Source organism: Phlebotomus papatasi, chromosome 1 (assembly GCF_024763615.1).
Source record: "Phlebotomus papatasi isolate M1 chromosome 1, Ppap_2.1, whole genome shotgun sequence".
In the NCBI taxonomy this organism is placed as follows: Eukaryota; Metazoa; Arthropoda; class Insecta; order Diptera; family Psychodidae; genus Phlebotomus; species Phlebotomus papatasi.
In genome coordinates, this window is record NC_077222.1 from 112,061,168 (window position 1) to 112,086,763 (window position 25,596).

The window sequence follows — 25,596 nt, forward strand, 5'->3', positions numbered from 1 at the left end:
ATTTTTTTCCTCTAATAACTTTTCCACCTTTTTCAACTTTACACGTGCAATATCTTCCGTGGACATGGATTTGCGCCTTTGCGATTTATTTCTCCTCAATATCGTATTCCAACTCTGACGCAGGAAAGAGTCTCTTTTAAAGACGCTCCCAATGGTGATGGTTTTTTTGTGTGGATATTCATCTGGCATCGATTTGCGCAAATCCTTTGCCAAATTGCTGTGAATGAAGGAGTGCTGTTGGAGATCTCTGAGAACATCTTTCTGTCGATAGGGGATGTAATGAGTTTGAGGAACATCAACTGAATGGCAGCGATTGAGTCCAAGGAGGGATGATATTCGATCGAGGTCCTGGAGTTGAGCATCTTCATCGGTTAGATTTCTTTCTCCTTTGCAGTAAATTTCTCGTAATTTTTCCTGTGCGAGATTTGCCTCGAAGGACAGAATATGCTTCTCCCTAAGCACAACGGTTTCATCTTCAGTCTCCTCGAGCATTCTGCTCCAATCCACCAAACGATCAATTTTCATGTATGAGTACCTTGAGAATTGCTCCAAATTTTATACACTGTCCTTTTTTTGCACAAATTTAATCAATGGCACAAACTCAAATCATAATGTTTATCGCATGTATTTGAGTGTTTAACTGCAAGGTCATACTTTTAGTTATTTCACTGACCATTTAAAGATTTATTTGGAACTTTCTTAAATGAGTATATAAATTTTTTTTAAGATCCCACATTTTGCAAAACCTCGGATGCCTCGCAACCCATTCTTACTGGACAGAGTTTTCCCATTACTCGTTATTAATGATAATGGTTTCCTTAAGAGTTTAAGTAATGCAAAAAATATTATAATACGGTATAGAATATTTTAATTTTGACTAAAACTCCTGAAAGAGGCATGACCTAAAAGTAATTCTTTCTGTGACATACTCTGGAAGTGATTTTTTTGGATTCCACCAAAGTAGTGGTTAAAAAAATATATATTCTCATCCGAAGTTATGCAATTACTGGTTCTTTTTGCTTTTCTAAGTCGTTTCTAAGGAACGGAAATAATTTCTCACAAATAGCATTCATTAGTGTATCTTTCACAGTATTCCCTTCACATCAAAAAATCTCTGTCATCACTTCAAATTACATGACAAACACACAAAGTCAATTCACTTGCAATAATTGTTGAGTAAATATATCTTTTGTACATAATGAACTTTTCCCTTGGAAAGGTTCACTTTCAGCTGGTTTATCTCAGCTGGTCGCCTAATTGTGTGAAAAATTCGTGATTGCGATAAATATTTATACAATGTTTGAGGTAGTAACTCGTAAATTTGTCACATAATTCACTCAATGGCAATTTTTATTCCTTTTTCTCTTTCACAGTTCTTTTTTTTCCACACTACGGGTCCCGGAAGTTGATAAAACCATCCTCAATAGTAATAAAAATTCATTCATACCTTTACTCATTAATTTTTCAAAACGGTTTTCTCTGTTCTTGGAAATTATTCTCTAACTATCGACAAATTTCCGGAGACTCCGACAACACATTAACTATTCACAGAAATCACGCAGCGACTAAATTACAAACTCAGACGCAAGAATCGCAAAAATTTCGCGAATATTTTTAGTGTTGGCGAATTGTCACGATTTTTTTTATAACACTCCGCATACGTTTCAATTATCATTACAAATATAAACCACTCTCCCGTCTATTTCCATTCATTTTTTTGATGTGACTGGAGACACTCGTGTGACAATGGAGAGACCCAGTTGCTGTCTCTATGGCATTAATATCAACTATCATTTGCTATTTGTTGCCTTATGTGTGATACACAGTCTCTATATGCTTTTTTCTATCTACCAACTCTTTCAGCCACAAATTTGTCGACACTCGTTCCGGAATATGAAATAAGATCACGCACGAATAGCACAATGATATTCTCTCTTAATTTTCGTTTTCTCTGATAAAAGCCACACGCAGAACATAATATTTTGTCCATAGAATAACACTGACTGAGATATATATATAATATATATAGTTTCTTTAGTTCGTACACAATTTTTTGATATTATTGTGTGAAAAATGCCAAAAACAAATATGCTGCTAAATAAATATTTCCTCGCTGGGATTAAAGCTCTTCGCTTAATGGGTAGGTAATTTTTTGGCGAAAGAACAGAGAGAAACCCGCACAATTAAACACAATAAATTCTCAGGTGTTTCTCAATAAAACCATCTCTGGGGATGGTACTCTACCAAGTGTTACTAATGTACACCTCCATATAAGAAAACAAGCGTCATAAGTCACCTGAGACGCAAGTAAGGAAGGTCTAAAAAAAAGTCTGGTAAATCTGGATAAGCTTAATAGAATTGTGATTTTAAAGGGCTTGAAAAACTAATTTCTCATTATTTCTTTGGTATAATAAATTATACTATTATACGATGTACGAAAAAAATTATGTTAGTCTAAAAACAATCAAGATTGAGTAGTACTCAAGTTTTAGAACTTTAAAAGTAATGAAATTTTCAATTTCGTGAAATTTTGGTAAAGGAAAAATAAAAATGTTTTAATTTTATCTTCAGTAGGCCCACAGATGTTAATAATAAATGATATAATATACCCATTTTTGCAAAGATTCAGGTTTTTGCTGATCAAATTTAATCCGTTATTACTTCTAACTATTTGCTATGTAGTAAATATTTAAGCTCAAAAGTGACGAGTTTTCAAATGACCGCACTGATAAATGATTTTAATTTATGTTTTTATACTTCCAATTTTTTTAAGTGAAATCCTCTTAAGAATAGAAAATACAATACGTACTCAGTACTCATACATAATATTTTTTATTAGACCCATTAGACTTAAAATTGTCATTCTTTGGTATAATCACAAAAATTTCTTAAATTTTTTCGGGTATTTCTGTCCCTATCATCCATAGGAGCAAAAAATACACCAAATCAGACTCTGTTGGATTTTCCAAGCTTAGATGTAAGACATTTCACTGATTTTGTTTATAGGTTTCATTTTAATTGATGATTTTCGGTCAACGAAAAGTGTCTCGTCCTTAAAGAGTTAAGATAAAAAAAAAGTTGAATAGAGATTATTTGTGAGAAAGAAAGGGATGTAGAATATTTTTTTCTGACATAAAAATGTGCTGCTAAATTAAGTGATATCGTCATGTAAGTTTATTATTGTCATGTATGTAATAATGAGTTATTCATTTTGTCTGCAATTGTAAGCACATTAGATGCCGATTTGTCAATGGACCATTGAAATCAATATTATACTGGTCTATTTTTTACTGACCAAAATTAATTTTTAACTAACGAATTTTAATTATTTTACTGATCATGTTTTTTTTCTCATAATAATTACTAACAAGTTTCTTATTTCCTTGTTCAAAGTAACTCCTTGACTTTTGCCAAAATTGAAGGTTTCCTTTTATTTCACTCTCAATAACTGTGACTTCAAAGAAAAATTATCACACTAAAAAAAACTCGCATTGCCTTTGATATTATAGAAACACCTGTGCTAATTGAATCTCTTTCACACACTCATTTTGCTGATAACGCCAAATTACTTGCAATACCAGCAAAACTTATGTCGAATATCGCTATCTTATCGTTTGAAAAAAAAATATGGATATTTCTTTTTAAACACTCACTATCTCAATTTCAAACAATTGGTTTGGAGATTTCATCAAAACACACACATTGTTGAGTAATATCGCAATTGACAAAACCAGAAAAAATCCACCCACAAGAATACGATTAAAAATATTTTTTTCCTTATCTGTGACCTTTCTAGCGATGTCATATTTTATGCGAGCGAGAGCTCTGTGGCAGGAAAATCGATTTTGAGACAAATGAGTAAAAATCTTCACCAAAGAAAATTTGCAGCGTGAGGAAAATTGCCTTTTGACATGATGCCAAAAGAGACAATTACTAGACAGAGAGAAAGATCATCAGTGCCTGGATATTTTCGCACTACTAACTCTTCCTACCATTTTGTTTTAGAAAACATCTCAAGAAAATCTGGATTATGGGTGTGAAAAGTAGAGCGGAAGGTGGAAAAACTAACAAGATGATTTTCAGCAAAACAGAAAAATGATCAACTTACGGAATGTAGTCCAAGGCTGCATCCTCCGGAGGCGCTTCAACTGGCCCAAGGTGTGGTGGTAATCTGACAAGAGAGACATTAAATAAAAAGGAAATTAATTGATGGATCCGGTGAAGGCAGAAAATTAGCAAGACCCACAAATCATGAAAATTAAATGAAGCATATTAAATTAAGTCAATGCAAGTCATAAATAGTACAATGTAAGAAAATTCGCAGTGTGCTCAAACACGCAATTTTTGAAATTCTAAATTTTGAATTTATTAAGTGCTTGTAGTTTATTTAAACTCTAGTTCATTATTATTATTATTATTATTCGTATCAAGATATAGCATTACAAGGTAATATTTTTTTACAATGTTATATCCCGTATTGGAAGAATCTGTTAAGTTCATTGTAGACCGCCCAGAAGCGCCATCCCGTGATGATATTTCTTCCATGCTCCCAAAGTTGTTGGGCGAAGGCGGTGCATTATATCACGTTATTATTGCATGTAAAAATGGTTTAAATCAGACATTCTGATCTTTGCACCGGGCAGAACTCGCACTTGCAACTCTGAGAGTCAAGTCACAGATCTCATCCGGCCAAGAGCCATATAGGAAAGACCGTACAATGAAGGTGTAAATCACAAAGCTGCTGTAACAAATATTGTCGGGGTGCATTTTTCGCAATACAAAGGTCATTTAGAAAATATGTGTGACTGATTTTATTTATTTATTTTGCAGAAGTTTTTGTCAAAAGTGGCTTCAAGTAGTCAGATTTACTTTACGATTACGTACAAACATTAGAAAGAAATAACTTTAGATAGTCAAGAACAATTATTCAGTTCTACAATTATACACTTCAATTTGAGAAATAGATTAAAAAAATTTAAATAGCAAAATTGATATGTATCAGTCACTTTAGCTTTCAGGTTAAGTTTAATAACTTTTTTATTAATATTATCTTTGAAATCACGAAATTTTGTACTTAAAGAGATAGCCTTCTTTATATATTTTATCAATATTAGGTTATATTTAACATAGCCCCTAATTTATCGATTTTATCTTTTTAATAATATATTTTAGTAACACGAAATTATTTTGAATGTTCGATTTATCCATGTATTATGCCATTTTTAGGTTATCTGCAGCAACTTCATTATTAAAGCCTTATATTAATTATTATTTCTTGATATAAAAAAACATCAAGAATTTATCATGATTTTTTAAATTTATGTCGAAAGGATTAATCAATAAATTATGTTGTCTTCTTCTAAAACGACCCTTGTGTATTACATAACATTTATGGGCAGTCAATCTTCCTCAAAAATCATCCCTTGTGGTGCCAAAAGAAACCTTATGATTATGAGAGAAAACTGTGAGTTGAATTTTCTCTAGCAAATTTTCTCTCTCTAGAGGCAAATTTTGTTAGCAGTTCCAAAAACATGATGAATACTAATAAATATAATGAATTTTGTAGCAATATATTTTCTCAGCAAAACTGTATATCACAAGGAACGTTTTCTCCTCGCATTCGATTTTATTTTGATTATAGAGAAATGGAGGAAAAGGCTTTCGTTGTATGAATAGACCTGCCTTCCTCTCTTGCATAATACCGTGAGAATAATATATTTGAATATATACTGTTTAGGAAATGTCTATCTGATGCAAGAATTTCTTTATTGATTTTCTGTACATTATGTTTTATATGTATAGACCGAGAGGCCCAGTTCACACTATTCTATTTCAAAAATACAACACTTCAAGAGAGCCATAATTTCCGTATTTTTTTCTTAATTGATGGGTAATTTGAAATCTTCCACGAACCAAAATCTTATATCATTCTTTTACACTTAATTCCAAATTAAATTTGTTCTGATACTCATATGAAGAAGAATGCGAAAGTGTGGAATTAAACATACGCAATTTGAGAAGAAAAGGGAGAGAAATTTGATTTATATAAAATTTTTCCTCCTAATCTGAAAAGTATACTTATACCGCGAGAGCATATTTCTATTGAATCGGTCTCTCTTTAATTTGAAAAACTTTTCAGGATATCCTAGTTTCTTTTTGTGGGATTTGATAAATGAATTTAATGTTTAAATTAGTCTTGGATGTGTATTCAATTGATATTTTGATATTCATCCAACAAAATTTTTGTTTAAATGTCTTTTATTTTAAAATTTCCTTTAAAGATTTTCATTTCCCACCGCAAACTTACTTTAATTACAAAGCTATAATTCAGGTACAACGGGTACAACAATCTCGCGGAGAAAAATATATTATATAAACAATCGACTTAAAATAGTATGGAATGAGACTATCAATGTATAAAGTCTGGGAGAATTTTGCCAATGATGCCAATTGTGATAGAAACTTCCGGCAACTCAGGCAGATGTGTTATGATTTCGTTTTTTTTTATTAATACGCGAATATTTAAAGGGAGTGATCCAGCATTATTCTGGGATTCTTTTGCCTCTCTTATAATCCCCGTGCGAAGATGAATGGGAGATGATTGAAAGAAAATCCACTTGTGAATAAGAAAAATATTTCATCCCATCCGCCCAGAATAATCCCTGTCAATTGGGAAAACCATGTCGACAATTGGGGAAGCAGGACTCATTTATGAGAGGGACATAAAAAAGTCTGGCAGTGAGCATGGGAAGTTCTCTCGCATTCTCCCCTCATAGCTGTGCCGAGGAAGATTTTCCCAAACAGAATGGGTGTTCTCACTATCGATCCATTTTCAGGGAGTTCCACCAGCCAATGTCGCCCATTTCACCTTTTTGCACCGCAAGTCCCGGGATAAATATCATCGGATCAAATGTGAGATTGTTTTTATGTACTACCTTCATCCATCCATGGATTTTCCACCCCCTCAAACGACTAGGATTTTTTTTAAGAGAGTACAGGTCTAAATGAGAATTTACCTCTTGCGAACTATTTTTGCCACATTCACTTAAGCAATCACCTTGAAAATGTTTCTCGGGGAGGACACAATTCTGTGTTTAAATCCACCCCGGAAATTATACTAAAACTTTTCACACTCTAAACAACTTCTTTAGCACGAAACATATAAAATGAGGTTGATAAGAAAAGAGATATGTTATGCACTTTTTTACTACATAGAATGTTTGGATAGATAAACTTCCCGTGAAGGAATCAGAAAAAATTGACTTCTTGAGACTATTCAGCGACTTTGAAATGTGAATTGCCTGAGAAAACAATCACCACTGATGAGTACAAGGAGACTCTCTCAGAGTGCTACCGTCAAAGACATGACCAAAGCTCACAAATTGCGAAAAAAAATCTCTAAAGCCACTGTGAGAACTTTCAGGCGGGGTGGAAAACTTCAACGCCAGAGAATTTCTCTCAGGCACCTCTCTTTGAGGGGTAAAGGCGTGCGCTTTGCTTCGCAAATTACTATGCCCCAAGCGAAGGACATGGGAGAAAGCATGGGCCAAGGGAATCCGTTTTGATGCACAATAATCAATGCTGAGATTATTTAAGCTTATGATAAGTAAGATTCCTATTTTGAGTTAATTCACTATGCAAGCATTACATTAAAAATTTATAATAAAACCACTTTACGGCAACCCTGAAAAAATCAGTATTTTTGTCAATATTGTAATATTTGAGAATTTGACTAATAAAAAATTCATATACAGTAGTCGAAGTAAAAATTTAAATACGTATTTTTTTTAAAGGGGGTAGAGTGAGTGCTCGGTTGCTTCGACCAACATAGTATTATTATGTTAAGTAGAGATTTGAACAAGGGACCTCAATGGCTCAATTGGTAGTACATTTTTGCTCAATGATGCAAGCGTACCGGGTTCAAATCCCTTTTATATCACCAGAATTTTTTTTTGGCATTTTGGTATTCGAATTGCATTCAGTGAAGCATAACTGCACTTTTGATTCCATGTCCCGTGACAATCTCATCCCCTTTATAAGAAAAAACTAATAAAATGGATGCCCCGAATATCTCACTTGTGAGTAGGACTAGTTGGAATATCTTGTTCTCATTATTATTTATTTATTAGAAGCCTGACCAAAAATAGCAGATAAACTCGCGAAGATTGGTGCACATCAAGGCCCTGAACCAGTCTTCTGAGTTGAAAAAGAATTACGGAAAGATTACTACCAATATAACTACAGGAGTAGAGCATATAGCACTTTGGAATAAAGTGAAAGACTGTAGTTTCGCGAAATCCGTAATAGATGGATTGAATTTAAATAGATCTCAACTGCTGTTAAATCTTAACAGGGGGAACTAGAGGGTAATTATAGGAATTTACACAGGACACTGGCTAAATTCACATCTTGCAAAGTTGGGTGTGGACGTTACCTCAACTTGCAGGGGTTTTGGAGAGAGTCTGGAAACAGTAGAACACATTTTATGTTATTGTTCCAAATTCTCAAGCCAGAGAATTAAAATCTTTAAGAAAGAAGTGCTCAGACTGGAGGATATCAAAAGAGCGGAAGCTCAGGATGTTCTGCAGTTCACTCAGTTTTCAAAAGAATCAGAGTAAGGTTTGTTGTTTAGATTTAGACATAAAGGGCTTAAATAGAGCCTGAGTGTCTGCAGCCCACAGATCGTATAGATCCCTATACAATCTATCTATTTATCTAACTATCTATCTAGAAGTCTAACCAACGATCATTTTCATAGTAACTGCTACTTACTTTAGTGTATGTGTGCACACAAGTCGTTATTTGGATTTTGTAATAAGTCAGTAGAAATTTAAATACGTATTTTTATTTTTTAATTCCGATCTTTCATTAAAAATATTGTAAAATGTAATTAATCATCAAATACTGCTTTTTGTTTCAAATCAAATCGCTCCTTGGAAATTACAAGGGGCCAACTCACTTTTTGGCGATTTTGAGGTTTTAATGCACTCAGGCAGAGAATTTAATAAAATTTCAGATGGTATTAGTCAATAAATTTCGTTATTAGAAAAGTTTTTCAAAATTTTACTCTTTATGATTGCTTGCTCGGTTTTGTTTGAAGTCAAGGGGCACAAAATAGATTTATCGTTCAAATTTTTGTGAAACAAGGGACTAACTCAAGCAAGTTGATCCCTTGTCATTCTTTTCATGAAAATTTGGGCATCATTTTAGAATGACAAAGAGCTCTCATAAAAAAAAACATATTTTGAAAGGTAAAAATATGTGTTTTGATGTTTATAATAATGCTCATACAAATAGAAAAGAATTAAATTGTTTTTATTGACATACTTAATTGAGATACAAAAGTTGAATCTTTCATGCTGTCTCCTGAAAAATGGCTCAGATTGAGTTGACCCCTTGTAATTTCCAAGGAGCGAAATAATCAAACCTACAATAGTAGGAATATTTCATTTGATACATGCAATTCGTGATTGATAATGGCCATAAATTTTCAAGCAAAGGGCAAGCCTAAATCAAGGACTTCAGAAAAGTTGACTTAACAATTATATCTCTCTATTCGTGTTTTTATTAATGTGCAAAAAAAAGTAATAATTTTGTTCAGTATAATTTATGGTCTATTAAACTCAAAAAAACATCAATTTTTCATTTATTATTAATAATCGTATCGAGATATAGTAATACAAGGAAATTATTTTTTACTATGCTATATCCGTATTGGAAGAATCTGCTAAGTCCATTACAGACCGCCTAGGGGCGCCTTGCCGTGATGCCAATGCTTCTTTCATTCTGCCAAAGTTATTGGGGGAAGGCGGTGCATTATATTACGTTATTATTGCATGTAAAAATAGTCTAAATCAGACATTCTGATCTTTGCTCCGGGCAGGACTCGCACTTACAACTCTGAGAGTCGGGTTAGAGATCTCATCCGGTTAAGAGCCAACGGTCTTGCCTATTGCACCACTGAGATCCCCATTATCTCATTATTTTGCTTCCGAAACTTACACTTTAATTTCTTTTAAAATTTATTGAATAAAATATACAAAGTAAAATGACATACCCTTTCAGTAAAAAAAAAAATTAATCAGATTCCTTTGAACCGATATCTTTTTGCTTTTGTAAATGAGAAATTTTGAACAAATTTTTTTTTCTGATTTGTCACGCAAAATTAGTGGCAGTAACAAAACGAAGGGTTAAAATGAGCTCAAACTTTCAGAAGAAATGTCCATAAGACTGAACTGAATGTTACTAGAGTAATTTAAACTTAATAAAAGTAATATTATCGGAGTAGATGTTGTTTGTATGATGACCGCAATACGATCTTACGTAATAGAGTTTTAAAACCATATATGTTCGTAGGTAGAGGAAGGAAGGTTCATGTTATGTAACAAGGATTTAAAATGAATTTGTTGCAAATGGAGACTTATACTGCTTCTCAATTACAAAAAAGGAGAATTGAAGTACTAGTTTCTGTGCGTCGCATTTCTAATATCCTATCCTGAAGGTTACAAACCCTACGAATCACCTATAATGGACAAAACCGCTCAAGAAACCACCATTTACGAAGTACCACTTCACGTATGGAATTCAGAAAAATAAATATCAATTGACCAAAATATTATTACATACATTATTAAATACAGAATATTATATATTAAAGAATTATTTCCAAAAAATATAAATAAATAAAATAAACCGTATCTGCTTTAATTTTCATGATCTAATTATTATTATTAAACTTTAGTTCAGATTCTAAAGGGGATATAATTCATGCTCCTTTGCTATTATAAGGCTTCTCCGATGACTTTAATTTTTTTGCGTTGATTGCAATAGATGAGACTATAAAGAATCTCAGAAAAAAAAATTACCTGAACTGTATTCCCAAGTGATGAGAAGTAACAGCGATAGTTTGACTTATAAGCGATCTTGTGGCTGAAACTGAACATCCATCACCATCCAGTACAGCCACATTGATCTGTGACCGTGAGATCTGACACCTTGACTCCTCCTTCCGCTTCTCCTTGGCATGACTATCGCTCTTTGAGCGGTGTAATCGACAATCCGGAACTGCAAGCAATCCTGTCCACTTTTCACTCTCTCCCATTTCCTGTACTGTAGTGCGCTTAGGAAAAAGAATCACCGCGAGAGTAAAATGTACAACACCTCAACTCCCTCGAACACACTGAAATACACTGAGATTGCCAATAGAACCGCTCAGGATTTTTCCTCTGATCCGCAAAGTCGATTGATTGATTCACGTGAACCAGCATATGCATTATTTTCCATCCCCTTCCCACCCACACATCCGCTAAATTATTTTGGGTAATTGAGAGAGCGGGAGAGAAGGTAAAAACAACCACGAGGTGAAGCAATAAACGGGGCAGGTAAATGATTTATTAAATGCGCACAAGAGAGCACCATTTAGCGGGCCACGAGACGTGTCCAAACACCTTTAGTCAAACGATAAGTAACTCAAGAGTAAATTTTTCTCCCCAAAAATAGATGAGAATCGCCTTCGAATATCACCCCATGCACTGCTACAATATACAACTATACCCAAAGGGGCAATCAACTGGCTGATGTAGTGTCAACGATTGGTTTGGACTTCAAAGAGGAATGACTTAGTTCGTGTATATGAGTAATAACGTGGACAAAAGATTGACTTTGTGATACAGTTTTTGGGTCGATTCTCAAACAAATTCGCAATATTTCAATGCCTAGAAAGTTAGAAGAATAACTAAGTAATTTAATAAAGTTTTAAATTTAAACGTTTTAATTGTGTCAAAAGCAAGAAGTAGAAATTTGTTTAAGATGGCGATTTAGATGTCGATTGATTCTGGAAAAAGAACTAAGACTACCTTTATCTTTTTATATCACCTGTGTAAATTTACACATCTATTTTGGATGCTTCGTAACAACATTCGTTAATAAAATTTATTACAATTAAATTATACTTATTTATAAGTAAAGACAACATTCATTTTGACAAAAAAAATCGACAAGACCTTGTATGCATTTCTAATTCAATTTAACTTTTATTTTCTTTGTGGAACTTATTCTTTTTTGGACGCGTTAAAAAGACAAATATAATGTTCAGAGAAGTCTTAATCCAGGCAGGGATCTCTTATCAGAGTACCGTGTGGAATGTTTGGGAATCTGATAATGCGCGGAGAATTCGAGTATTCTATGAGAACCTCGGGACCCATGGGAATTTTAGAAAGACAGAGAACTTAGAGATATTCTTATGACCGGTGGCAGCAAAAATCCCGAAAGCCAAAATCCCGAAAGCCAAAATCCCGAAAGCCAAAATCCCGAATTTTCAAAATCTTGAAAGGGATGAAATTATATGGAGGAAAGTGTTTAAAATAATTTCCTAAGACACAGAAGATTTCCCTTTGCCTCCAGCAAGCGCGGGTACAATCGTGGGAGTAGCTGTGACATTTTTAAGAATTCGGGATTTTGGCTTTCGGGATTTTGGCCAATTCGGGATTTTGGCTTTCGGGATTTTGACGGGGACCCCTTATGACATCTTCGGAAGGTGGGAAAACCATTGATGTTTTTTTCTAGGGAATTGAACATTTTTTTTCTCTGGAGGTTAGTTAACAATGCTAAGATAGCGGTGTACGTTGAAACATAAATTGAACTATGTATATAATAATCTATCCTGTCATTCTTCACAATTTCTCAAAATCCGCGCATTGTGAGTTGCAAGCACTCCAAGGTTTGCAAGAAGAGTCTTAACTAAGATACAAGGTTGTCTGAGTTTACTGAGGACTAGTTTTTTCTTACGAGTCATTTTCGTGTATTCTCTACTCACCAGCCCCTAAGTCCAAACCATGCAAAGAGTTAATTTTATCAGCTCTTTTGTCAATCAATGAGGAGAGAAAGAGAGGATTATAGGACTACAAAAAAGTCGCAGCGATAATTCAACAGTCTGAGTTAAATTAACATAATTAACTTTTATTCTTTCTCTCACACATCCATCTCAACTCATCAATATTACTATCATTAATTCATCACTCAATTTACTGATAAATTAACACCTTTAACTATGTGTTGCTTCTTTTTTTTTGGCACAAATATTGTATTTTCATTTGATTTGCATTTTTACCTTTTTTTTAATTTGTTTTGTCCAAGATGCAAAAGTATATGCGTAAGCTTAAGACGACGTTTTAAATGCATCTGCTGAGATATTGCGGATATTTTAATTAACTTGTATTCATAGAAGTTGAAAAACGAGATGAATCTTCAGAGGTGAAAAATTCAATTCAGCAATTTTATTTATTTTTTTTTGTTGTTTATAAACTTGCCTTAGAGATTTTATAAATTTACTCCAGACATTTCTATTGTATAACGTACATTTCAATTTAGAATACTGTTGATTAGTTCTTGTATCATTACAAAAGGAATTTTTCTATAATCTTAAGCTTAATTTGCTCACTGAAATGTATCTTATACTAATTCAAACTTCTCATTTACTTTCTTGTCAAAACCACTTCGAAATTTATTCTATCGAATAAACTGACCATCTCTTTTGATGTTGCTTTTATTTAATAATAATCTAGACTAGATGCAAATTTAAAGATTTTTCCATTGTCTTTTGAATTAAATATTTTTCAATTTATATTTTCCTAAGTTAATTGTCGCAAAAATTGGATCTAAAAATATCTTCCCTGCAACACTTTATTGAACAATTAAATTAGGAAAAAGAATATAATAGTGAACTATCTTTGATTATCAGAAAGCTCTGTAAAAACTTCCAAGTCAATATTGAGACACCTCTGTTGATTCTTGAGATATTTTGCGTTTCTTTTACTTAAAAAAAATGGTAACATATTCTGTATTTTTCTATATATTGTAAATATTTGTCTTTAAGTTATAAAATTCTGCATTAACGAGCTTTGAGTATTGTTGTCATTTGTTTAATGTAGTCATAAAATGTTCAGTATTAATCTTTCACAATGCAAAGTACGCAAAATCTATTGAAATATTATTGCAAGTGTTCGAGACATTATTTTTGTACTTAAAAAAACAGAAGATTTTTTCCTATAGAAGAGAATGAAATGAAGAAATTGCCTACCTTTAAATTTTTTCAAGTGCCTAGTCATTCGCGCATCTTTCAACCATCACAGGGCAAGTCTAAGAAAAGTTGACACCACTTCCGAGTGGCTTCACTTCGTTGAGCCTCCCTCAGCCGAAGGGTGTCCAGGAACTGATTTTCACGTCGAGAAGTTTTTGTGGCTGGTGGCAAATGGCAATTGTTAATGCTACTATTGACTCCCTCTGGGTCCCCAGCAAAACAACCATCAAACAGCCTGCAAGACTCCACCATGAACTGCACAATGGCCCTCCGATGCAACTCAAAACCCTCTCGCTCCCCAAATGTCTCGCGCAACTCTTCCGTTAGTTGCAAATCGTATGCCGCCAGATTGAGGCAATGCAGAAGGGACTTGAACTGCTTATTGTCACTCCAGGTAAGACTTGTTGTAGCTGGAGCATTGGGAATCAATACAACAAGCAATTCGCTAGGTGTTTTGCCTACAGCCACTCCTGGTCCCAGAAGACAGTCGATCAGGTCACAGAGGGACGAGTAGTCGCTGTTCTCCTCGCTCTCTATCTCACCTACTTGCAGTAGCTTTCGCAGCACCACCACACGATGGTGGAAGGCACTGTAGTCACTGATATGACGCCGGATGAACTTCTCTGTGAGATAAATCTCAAAGTGCAGGAAACGCGGCTCCTGATCCAAAACCCAAAGTCGATGGCTCCAAGCATGGTAGTTGCTCGAGTTTCGATCCGCACAGCGCTCACAGAGGCTAATCTCAAACGCCAAATCTATCGATTCTCTACCTGAAAGTTAATTGTTTTTCACTTAATTATCATCATCAATCAACCAACATGACTATACTTTAGTCCAATTTATTTTATTAATAAAATAGACAGGTAGGGAAAGGCGTGCTACTTTCGCATGACTCAAGCTTCGGACAATTCACTTTTTTATGTTCTTAATGGATGTAACCTATGGATCTTTTCAGAAAATTTGAGGCATTGGACTAGCTATTAAAATATAATATTATAATGGGACAAATTGATTGAAAATATATTGAAAAAAAAAGAATTGTTCGAAGCTTGAGTTGTTTAAAGGTAGCGCGCTTTCCCCTACTTAGGAGCTTTTGAGTAGGGGAAACTGGTAAAACCCGATCAAATTGACCGGTGTAAATTTAACACATATCTAAAAGGTAAAAAAATGTCACTATCAAATTGTATGAATTTCTTAAAATATGCATGTAATATATTTTTTAGTGCTCAAATTTAAATTTTTAGCTCTTTTCCGAGACAAATTTGTTGAGTATCCTGTTGAGTATTTGGTTTTGTCATTTGACCGAAAAACGACCAAAAACGGTCGGTAGGTTTAGTGTTAATTAAATACTGAATTTCAAAGGACGAGATCTATATGGATTTATAGGTAGTATGTAGTATATGGATCCTTCTTCCCTGAACAAATAGTCGACGTAAGTCCAAGTAGTGTAAACATAAATATCAGTGTTTACAACTATCTCGTATTTACTACTGTCCCAATTTCCCAAGTTTACTCGATGCGATTCGTTACCTCCAAAATTCAATTCACAATCGAATTTTCACGCAGTTGTAAACACCCCGAGGTACACGCATTCCGAGGTCACCTGTAAAGAATCTCAGCCACCATAAGCTTATCTAGGCTTATCACTTGTTTTATATAATATTTTGCAATTTTTTTGTACAAAAATGGTAGATATTTTTTGGTAATAGCTTAAATTATAAAGTATACGTCTAAATACGTCTTTAATAAATAAGTTATAGGATATAGGCCATAGCATAGCTCGTCCATAACTCTTTCATAAATATTAGAAATTATGCACTAGGTTTTAAAAGACTTGTAAAAAGATAATCTATTTAATATTACTTTTAAATATACTTCATCTCTCAAATATTTTATTCATTGCCTGATACGCTCAACAAAAATTCTTTTGAGAATAGATTAAATAGAATTAATTTCGCTTATGTGATTAAATTATTTCAATTATCTTGATTACCTCAAGGGCCTTTAGGAACATTTTCGTTCGTAATTATTCATTAGGAGAACGGGAGAACTAAAGATCACATGCTTTATTTGTTATTTGATTGAATTGAATTTGAATATAATGCTCGTAAGCTTTTTGAAAACTTATCACTTGCACTATAATGGAAAAATCGGCGGGAATACGATATATCGCGGGAAACCTACTAAATGTTACAGGAAACTTCCAAGATTACCACAAAATTTTACCAAAACTCTTATTTTCAGCTAAAAAAATTCCCGGAACTCGTAAAAGTATTATACTCACTCTCAAACGAATACAGCCACCTCCGGTACGCAAAGGCTTCGCTGGACTTAGGTTTCTTGGAGAGAACGAGGGCAGAAAAGTGAAATTCTCGGTCCGTCTTCAATTTGCACTGGCGCACTAAATGGCGACGCATATTCCAGAACATAGCAACATCAGGATTGATCAGGATAGCTACATTCAGGTACTTCACAGAAGCAATGCTTGGATGCCTCGAACTCCTGGACTCAAGTATTACTCGATGGCAGTAATCATAGATGTGCTTCACACACCATGACTCGAGGCCAAAATTATGGTCCACGTGGATGACTGGGGACTTGTTTTGATTTGAAGGCATCGGTATGACCTCAAAGGTGGCCCTGAAAACAAAACAAAAAAAATCATTTGCTTCGGACCATTCATGCCCGTCTTTTAGGGTGTTTTCAGGGATTGAGAATTTTAATGTATTTCTCAGGTATCTCTGGTTCTAGTGTACTTACAGGTTGGGATCTCTGGCAAAAACCACTTCAATCTCGCTGATAATCCTCTCACAAAGCGCATTGGAACTATAATCCATGTTTTGCGCTGATTTTCACGGTAAACTCTGCACTATTTTTCTGCGTGATTGTGACATTTGTAAATTACCTCTTAATACAACACACATACACGCGTTCGTATGCATACCCCTTCGTTCAGTCGATAATACAGTTCATCGTCACTATTTTTTTTATTTTCCATTAAAAAGCTTGCTCTTTCCTTTTTCCAATTCCATTTTATGCTGAACAGAATTGCTTGTTTTATAATTACATGACTTGATGATAATAAAAAAATAAATAAATGTTTTCTTGATTTATATCAGTCATATCAGTAAATTTTTACATCTAAAAGATTTCACTTACGTGCATGATGATCCATTTGGCAATCTTTTAACTATTTAAAATTTTCGTCAAATTTAATTTAAAAAAAATTACACCCACTTCGACGGACCTGAACAAGTAAAAAAACATGGAGAATAAAATTTTTTTCTCGTCTTTTTTTGAATATAAAAAGCTTAAAATATATAATTGATGCATCCTATTATTTGTATAATTCTATGAAAGATAAATACTTTTATGATGAAAATGCAAACAAAATATTCCTGACAATCCCTCAAGAGACAAATTCCTGGAAGATTCCCAAGGCAGTCAGTTTTGGAAAATAAGAAAATCAAAATATGTCCACTTTGGGACTGGATTAGGAGAGTAGTTCTTTAATTTCTGGCTTCTCAGCTGCATCCCGGTAACTTGTGCCATCAGGAGCGGAACCTTCTTTGCTGGCACCTTGTCTCAAGAGTGTTTTCACGCAGCTCGTGTGTCCCTCCCAGATTGCCGCCAATAGGGCAGAAATACCATGCTTATCACGAGCCTGAAAGCAGATCAATTAGCCGGCTTTCTTATTCAAATACTTCCGGCTAAGCTAAACACCTACGTTGACATCAGCCCCTTTCGTAATCAAGTATTCCAGCACTTCCGTCTGTCCATAGTCGGCAGCAAAGTGAATGGGGCGCCGACCATCAATATCTTTGTTGACGTCCACACCCTAAAAAAAAGACAATCGTCACGGGAAGCCATTTCCCAGCCTTTCCGCTCCGCCACCTTCTTTTGAATTCTCAATATTACCTTCTTCTCTATAAAATCTTTCACTTGATACAAGTCTCCATTCTTCACCGCCCACACGAATTCCGACATTGTCTTATGGACAACTTACTAGTGGGGAAATATATGCGAATTGTGCGAATTCGATAAATATTGGAGAATAATCTGAGAAATATCGCAATTAGAAAATTTCAACAAGCAAATATCCCAGCGTTCAGTGTGCAATCTGTCAAGAATTGTCAATTTATTTATATATCTCATGAATCAGCGGTTGAGTATGCTATAGTAAGGGGTACATGGTACATCACCTACACTTACATCACAATAAGTAGAACTTTCAATTAAAAAAACTTAAAGACTTAAAAGACTTAAAGACTTAAAAAAATTATTTAGATTAGAATTGTTTACTATTTCGGTTTTTGTAAAACTTAAAAATTTGTGAGAAAAAAATTACGGAAATACCAACAAAAGTGTTCAGAATGCAGATATTTTTTTCCTAGAAAAACGCAAAAAAACAAACAAACATGATCAGATGTTTTGGATTTCGCAAAAAATTTATTTAAGAATTCATAAATAAATTAATTAATAATTATATTCTCATTCTACGTTTTCTACATTTCGTGTTATAACTTTTAGGATATATATATTGAATAGAATTCTATATGTTAGTTAAGTCCTAAGCTTAAAATTTGAGTAAAATGCCATTTTGAGTTGTAAAAAGAGAAAGAAGTCAAACTTCCCCTAATAATTTGTTTACACACCGGAGTCATACTGTTTACTGTTACTGTTGTATACCTTGTCCGGTTGCAACGACGGTTGTATTTGAATTGTATTTCTTTTTTGCCATTTGCCAGCCATGCATACGAGAGGTAACGTCTGTTTTGTTTTACCACTAAACTAAATAAATGCAAATAGCCAATACAAAACCCTTTTTATAAAAAAAAAACTAGCTACGCGTTGGGCTTTCGTAGGTTGACAGCATTTTGTTCACTGGGTATTTTCACCACCGCTAGCTACTCGACTTTCGTTAAAAAAGCTTTTAACGTAAATGGCCATGAGCTTTCCATGGAAAATTGTTCAATTGTCATGCATGACAGTGTGAAAATAAAATGGCGTGAATGTTTTCTCTCTGTTATCGGTGTGCTAAAAGTGGAAAAATATGGAAATTCATCCCAATTTCTAACATTAAACACCCATAAAATAGGTGATAGAGGTGTACAAATTGCAAAAGACATTAAATATTAGGTGATTGTGTGGAAGAGTTATGTACAATTGGTGACTTGTGTTTATGGTGTTGTTGTTGCACTACCAGCCATGGCAAATCCGCGAAAATTCAGCGAAAAAATTGCTCTGCTCCAGCAGAAACAGGCTGAGGAGACAGCTGCTTTTGAAAAGATAATGCGCGAAGTATCGGACGCCACATCCAAGGTAATGATGATACTATCCAAGCATTTTTTCGTGGTATTGCGACACAAATTGGAAACAGTCATGTTTTAGGCTACTATGAGAAAAACTTCTCCCTGAATTGCACTTTTAATACGTGCTTTCGGATTCCCGGGACATCCAGGGTTTGCATTGTCATCCGGGACAGAAGTGCAAATGATCTTGGTTTAGATATTTATCTGGGTTTTGAGGTGTATCACGATAAGCTAGTAGATTAACTTTAAGGGGTAATATGTCCGGGAGAAGACAAGGGCGCTGAGTTGGTGCTTTCTCAAAAATTTGCATAGGCATACATAATCTTTCTGGGGAATAGGAAATTTTCTCCCACGGCTCCGAAGATCACTTCCGTGTTGATTGTGCAGGGCGCAAATGGCAATTTAATGGAAGAAAACAGAAGAGAATCGGACGAGTGAACAACGAAATTGCTTATCCGCAGTCACTCACTCTCTGGATCCTCATCTTCAATGGGAGCAACAACATGGGAGTGCGCCTTTATTCCCTGCCGCACTTGCTCTCAATTGTGCTCATCCGAATGATTATAAATTCAATTCATAATCAGCTTCCATTGGGACATAAATACTCAAAATGTATATTGTGTTTTCGATAATTACGCTTTATTTTTCAACAAATACCACCATTTGAGTGTAAACTTTTAGAAATGGAGGGGGGTCAAATGCACACATTCTCACATATCTAATGTGTACAAATTAGCTTTTTTTTCTCGTAAAGGCGCGCGCGAGAAGGAGAGACTTGTGGCTGGCGAATAGGAAGAATTCTCTCAGTCTTATGATTTTGTGTATACAACAAGAATCGTTTGCTTCTCAGATGGAAGAGATTGATTGCGCGGAATGCTTTCTTACTGGCATATCTAAAAGAAATTTTAGTGGAATTTTTGGTTAAAATCTTCACCAAGTTTTCAGGGCGCATACATATCCATAATTTATGTTAAAATTTTTGGGGACAATAAAACTCTAAAATTGGACATATCACTATGAAGCAAAGAAACAAACCAGTCAGGTGATACTAGTAGGATTCTCATTGAGATAATTCCTATTAGAAAATTTAGATTGGCAGTGAAGCGTTATTTTTTACTTCACAATACGACCCAAATTTCTCTAAAAACTCTTCCAAGCTCTGTTTTTCATCAAATTAAATTATATAAAAAAGACTATAGTATTAATTACAAATATGTTAGCTTTTATCCCTTGAATCATGTTCTGAATTACTTTTAAGAAATGTCATACATGCGTGAAACTGTGACAGTTGTAAACATTTTTTATAAGTGTGAATTCGATGCTATTTTCCAAGCATATTACAGTAGACTCTCGCTAATTCGGCTCTTTTAAGATCGGGCTACTGTTTAAAGTTTTCAAGCTTGACTATAGGGGAGACTGGGTCAAAATTTGTCAAAACGAAAATTTCAATAATCCCTATTTTCTAAAATAAAAGAGACTGAGGCTCGAAATTTTTATTATAGATAGCCTTCGTGAATCTTCTTAAACTTACAAAGTTCCAAGTGATTCGAGGAAGGATTATGTAAAATAAAAAATTATGAAATTTTGATCCCTATTTTTGAAATATTGGATTTACAGAAAATATCAATACTGATTAGCTCAATTTAAGCACAGTTCTCGTTAAGATAGAGAAAATTCATCTTCAACAAAGTTGTAGAGGAATAAATTTCCTATAAAAATATGTCTATTTGATATTATTAACGTTTGCGAGACTAAACCGTCACAAATTATCCGAAGAGTGACAAGATTTGCCCCAGCAATTTTGAGAATCTCCACAAAGTCGACTTTTACAAAATGATTCGAAAATCATATGTCTTTCGAGTTAGAGGAAAATAGTCTTCTGCAATGTTGTAAAGCAGTAAATTTCCTATAAGAATATGCCTATTTCTAAAACGATTAAGTTTTCTCAGAGCTTGTGAAAGAATTAAATATGCGTTTTGACAAGTTTGCCCCAGTCTCCCCTATGATAGTCGAATAAAGCAAATATGCCCAAATTTGCCTTGGTTTGCCTTCATTATGATGTGGTTTTGTATTATTATAAAGTTTTAATGTAATTCACAATTAGTATGAGTATGTAAACTTAATATGAGTGTACAGTGGACAAAAAATCGTTGCATTTCAAATAGTTTGGCACCCGAATTTCTCTCTAATTCGGGTGATATTTCGGTCCCAAATGCTCGAATTTGAAAGAGTATACTGTAGTGAATTTTTTGGTTAAGCTCATGCTTTATTATTCCTTTATTATTATTCCTTTAAGGACGAGAGGGTCAAAAATTGGGGGTCAGAAAAAGTCATTTTTCTGACTTTTTAGAGCGAAACATGGCTTTAGAAAAAAATTAATTTTTGGGTCACCGGTGACCCCTATTGTCCTTAAAGGTTTAACCCTTTGGTATAAGCTACACATCAAGGCTAAGGAGGATGCTGGAATTTAAGTCAGATTTGTAGAAGAATTGAAATTACAGCATGACTCCAACAAATTCAATTCATTTGATTTTTATATTATCTGCAATATTCTAAGTTAGTAATTGTTGTATTTATTATTTCACTTGTTAAAAATATTCTCAGGTTCTTAACAAAAGTAATTGAAAAATTTGGCATTAAACCTGGAATTTCCCAATATTTTTCACTGTGTTTAAAATTTTTAGGGGTTGACTATGGGAGTCATACTGTATATCACTACTGTGCATTTTCAACTTTTCACAAAATATCTGAAGCAGATATTAACACAGCCTTTAAAAAAAATGTAAATCTCTAATTCTTTAGTAAATACATTAGGGCCATTTACATATGTTGTAGTACACATTAAAAAATGTATTACACATATTTTTTACTTTTTGCCAAAAAAAATCCTGGCGCCATATGCAGAGTATCAAACATGGCTTGCACTTCATTTCTCACTTGCGATTTTTGAAGAAAATTTTAAAGTGTTCTAGTATATAACTCGAAAACAGTTGAGATTTTTTTAAATTAATTTTCTTTTTATTTGAAAGATAATTTTGTTTTTAATTTTTTTTTTCAAAGAAAATCTTATTCTTTTTAAGACTATATACTCGATTTTGAATTATATATATTCATTTTTTCGGGGCACTCAATGGGTCAAGTGGTAGAGCACTCGCAAGTGTCCCGGGTTCGAATCGCTTTTAGGTCACCAGGAATTTTTCTGGCGTTAAAGGTATTCGTATTGCATCCAGTGAGCTTCACTGCACTTGATTCCACGGGCATGGGACTGACAACCTCATCCCGTACAAGAAAAAATAATAATGCATGTCTAGAAATCCCCTTGTGGGAAGGCCTAGTTCCTTCATGGAATGTTGTGCCAGCATTATTATATTATATTCATTTTTTCATGATAAATTTTAGTTTTTTTTTAAAAATAAAAAAAAAATTCTCAAAAAAGCAATTCTGTAAAATTTCGTTTTCTTGCTGTTGTTAACCCTCTAACGGGTAAGACCGCCTCCAGGCGGTCTCCACAAAAATCACATTTACAGCGACAATAAAGGTTTTATTTATTTAAAAGTGCTATAGTGTCCTAGCTAGGTCCCTAATTTAGAAGCACCTAATTTACGACCGAAGAAATTTCCAAATAAAAAATCGAGGAGCAGCATATTAAGTCAAAATTCCAATTTTTGACATCCTCTTAATTTTAAACATGTTTACACTAAAATATTATATTAGGTGTTCCTTAAATTCAAGTAAAACAATTTTATAGCGTATCAGGCGAGATTATTAAATATCTCACCCATTATAATACTAACAAAATCTCATGTCCTTTAATCGGGCTCAAGCTTTATATCAAATTTAGTAAACAAATCCATGCGCACTTCATTAATTATAAATTTCAACACTTCTTGCACTGAAATATTTTCAGCAATATAAGAATTTCAGAGTCGAGAAAAAATAACTAATGCATGTGTGAAATTAGCGAAACTTATCAGGTTACGTAAAATTTCACCTTCCAATTTATTCAAATGTTGGAAACATCTGTATCACTAGATTACGCAATATAAAACAAAAACGTTTACCAACCTGGAAATCACAGAAGTTTATGAATTCTTAACAAAAATAATAGCATATTATTTAACTTAAAATGTGATTACCTAATCTATTTTTACCACTTTTGTAAAATTTGCCAAAAAATTTACGTCATTCGAATTTATTCTCAATCTTCATTGCATTTTTGGTCAGATGAGATGAGATCTGCTGATGGCGGGACTCTATGTGATGTCATACTGTACACCCTGTCAACGACACTCAGCATCTCTTTTATGATGCGTTTCTGTATTCTATCTTATATGCAGGAGCGTACCTAGGGGAGGATCACAGAGATTATCCGGTCGCGCTGTCAAAAAGGCGACAAAATGTAAAAAGAACCAAAAAATTAACCATGTAACGATGAACTTTCTTATTCTCAATCATTTTATAAAATGTTTATATCGTTTTCTAAAATGAGCACTTAAATTAAATCTATGATTCTTCTCTAATTTTGGCAATTTTAAGGCCTATACATTTATACACATTGCAAAAAAATTACGTCAAAATTAGGCAACATAACTCATTAAGCTTTTACATGTGTGTAAAAATGTATTAAGGGAAAGTGTCCATGCTTTGAACAGTCCCAAGCATTATAATGGCTAAATTTTTCCTATGTTTTTTCAATAAATTTGACTCAACGCACCCATATTTTAAAACTAAGGGAAAGTGTTCTGTTTTTAAAATATATTGCGGAGTCTCCTTTAATCAGAAACATAGGAAAAATTTAGTCATTATGATGCTTGGGACCGTGGAAAGCATGAGCACTTTCTCATAGATCGAGCTCAAGGAACAAATAATTTTTTTTTTTTGAGAAAGAAAAAAATAATTTGACATTTAATCCTACATATCATTATGGAGAAAAATTTGGACAGTATTTTCCACAAATTGTGCCTTTAGATTCTACTGTCGTAATTCAAAGAATAATGATAAATTCTATATTATATAAATATTTTCCTTTATAATTTAGTATCTTGAATTTATAGGTTTCTTAAGAGAACGCATTCTGAGTCGCAAGCACTTTGAGGTTACCCGCAAAGAATCTCAGCTACCATAAGCTTAACTGGGCTTATCTATTACTGGTCATTTTAATAAAATGCATGTCACGTATAATTCAAATCAAATCCTTATAATAAAGTGATTTAAATATCCCGCTTTAGCTTACGATGTAAGAAATAACATAACAGTTTCTGTTCAAAATTGAAATTTGATATATTTTTCAAAAATGTTCATTTATTTCGTAAAATACTCATTCTTAAAGCATACAAATAGTACCAGAAGAAACGTCAAGTAACCTTGGTCCGCCACTGCTTATCAATATGTGAAACATTGCAATGAACTTAATAGGAGACAAAAGTAATACAATTTCCTCCCCTCGATATCAATGGGGATGTTATTCTGCCGCAATTTTCCAGCTTCGTGTATTCTCTGTCCCTCCTTTCAATTGCAAAACAGCGAAATATGTGGATTCGTTGAGAGGAGGCTCCGTGGGTGGTGCTAGCTCACGTTTCTTCCGTAAAAAATTGGCATTCCATCAAGTGGAATTGACTGGGGTGGGTGGGTGGCGGAAGTGTGATTGATAGGATGAGATCTTCGAATGTCTCTTTTTCTAAATTTTTAAGTCGATTGACTATAGTAGTTTTTTTTGTACTTTGTTCCTATTTCTTAAATTAATTTTAATTTGACATTTTATGCTCTGTTGGAAGCCAATCATAATCAAACCATGTTGGAATTAAGTGTATTTCAAATAATATTGACTTTTCTGTATGAAGGTTTTTATAATTTTTCAGATTTTAAACTCTATCTTTCAAGCTGCTATTTCATTTGGCTTAATATATCTTGAGTATTTGTTGTTGCGAATTTTAAGTTTATCCATGTCTCAGTTTAACAAAATTTCTTAAGCATTAACTTGCTGATGATTCCAGCGTTCCGTTTCGTCAAAAAATCAATATTGATCTACACAAAAATACCTTCCAGTAGCTTGTATGTCAAATTCAAAAAAATCACAAAGCAACAAAACAAAGACACTAAATTTCTCATTTTTTTTTTAATTTTTCTCAATCATTCTGTCGCTAAATTTTGATTCAGTAATTTTTATTAGAGGAGCGTGACAGAGGGTCCCCTTGAGGCTGACACAAC

At 33.7% G+C, this 25,596-nt stretch overlaps 3 protein-coding genes and 1 long non-coding RNA gene across 16 annotated transcripts in view; 1 reads left to right on the forward strand and 3 right to left on the reverse strand.

The window, feature by feature from the left end:
* Positions 1–28: 28 nt before the first annotated feature.
* Positions 29–11,276, reverse strand: LOC129798770 (uncharacterized). The gene is made up of 2 exons (XR_008751460.1): positions 10,866–11,276; positions 29–4,171 (listed from the first exon to the last, which is right to left on the reverse strand). It is a non-coding gene; the product is annotated as an uncharacterized LOC129798770 (long non-coding RNA).
* Positions 11,277–12,936: 1,660 nt separating this feature from the next.
* Positions 12,937–17,283, reverse strand: LOC129798761 (protein prenyltransferase alpha subunit repeat-containing protein 1). Its single transcript, XM_055842101.1, has 3 exons — positions 16,838–17,283; positions 16,362–16,717; positions 12,937–14,847 (listed from the first exon to the last, which is right to left on the reverse strand). The coding sequence occupies exons 1-3, from the start codon at positions 16,912–16,914 to the stop codon at positions 14,117–14,119; spliced, it is 1,164 nt and encodes a 387-aa protein (XP_055698076.1). The 5' UTR covers positions 16,915–17,283; the 3' UTR covers positions 12,937–14,116.
* Positions 17,284–17,350: 67 nt separating this feature from the next.
* Positions 17,351–18,205, reverse strand: LOC129798769 (myotrophin-like). Its single transcript, XM_055842110.1, has 3 exons — positions 17,996–18,205; positions 17,805–17,915; positions 17,351–17,741 (listed from the first exon to the last, which is right to left on the reverse strand). Exons 1-3 carry the CDS (start codon positions 18,062–18,064, stop codon positions 17,571–17,573), a joined length of 351 nt encoding a protein of 116 aa, XP_055698085.1. The 5' UTR covers positions 18,065–18,205; the 3' UTR covers positions 17,351–17,570.
* An 825-nt stretch (positions 18,206–19,030) lies between these two features.
* Positions 19,031–25,596, forward strand: part of LOC129798757 (CREB-regulated transcription coactivator 1) — a 43,855-nt gene continuing 37,289 nt past the window's right edge. For 8 of the 13 annotated variants that reach the window (XR_008751455.1, XR_008751456.1, XR_008751457.1 and 5 more), the window contains exon 1: positions 19,041–19,399. Coding sequence is in view for 8 of the 13 variants with exons in the window: in XM_055842085.1 (XP_055698060.1) it covers positions 19,286–19,399 (114 nt within the window). In the remaining 5 variants the exon portion in view is untranslated. Of the gene's footprint in view, positions 19,400–25,596 lie in introns of all 13 variants that reach the window. The other 5 variants (XR_008751459.1, XM_055842090.1, XM_055842091.1 and 2 more) reach the window with 2 other exon arrangements.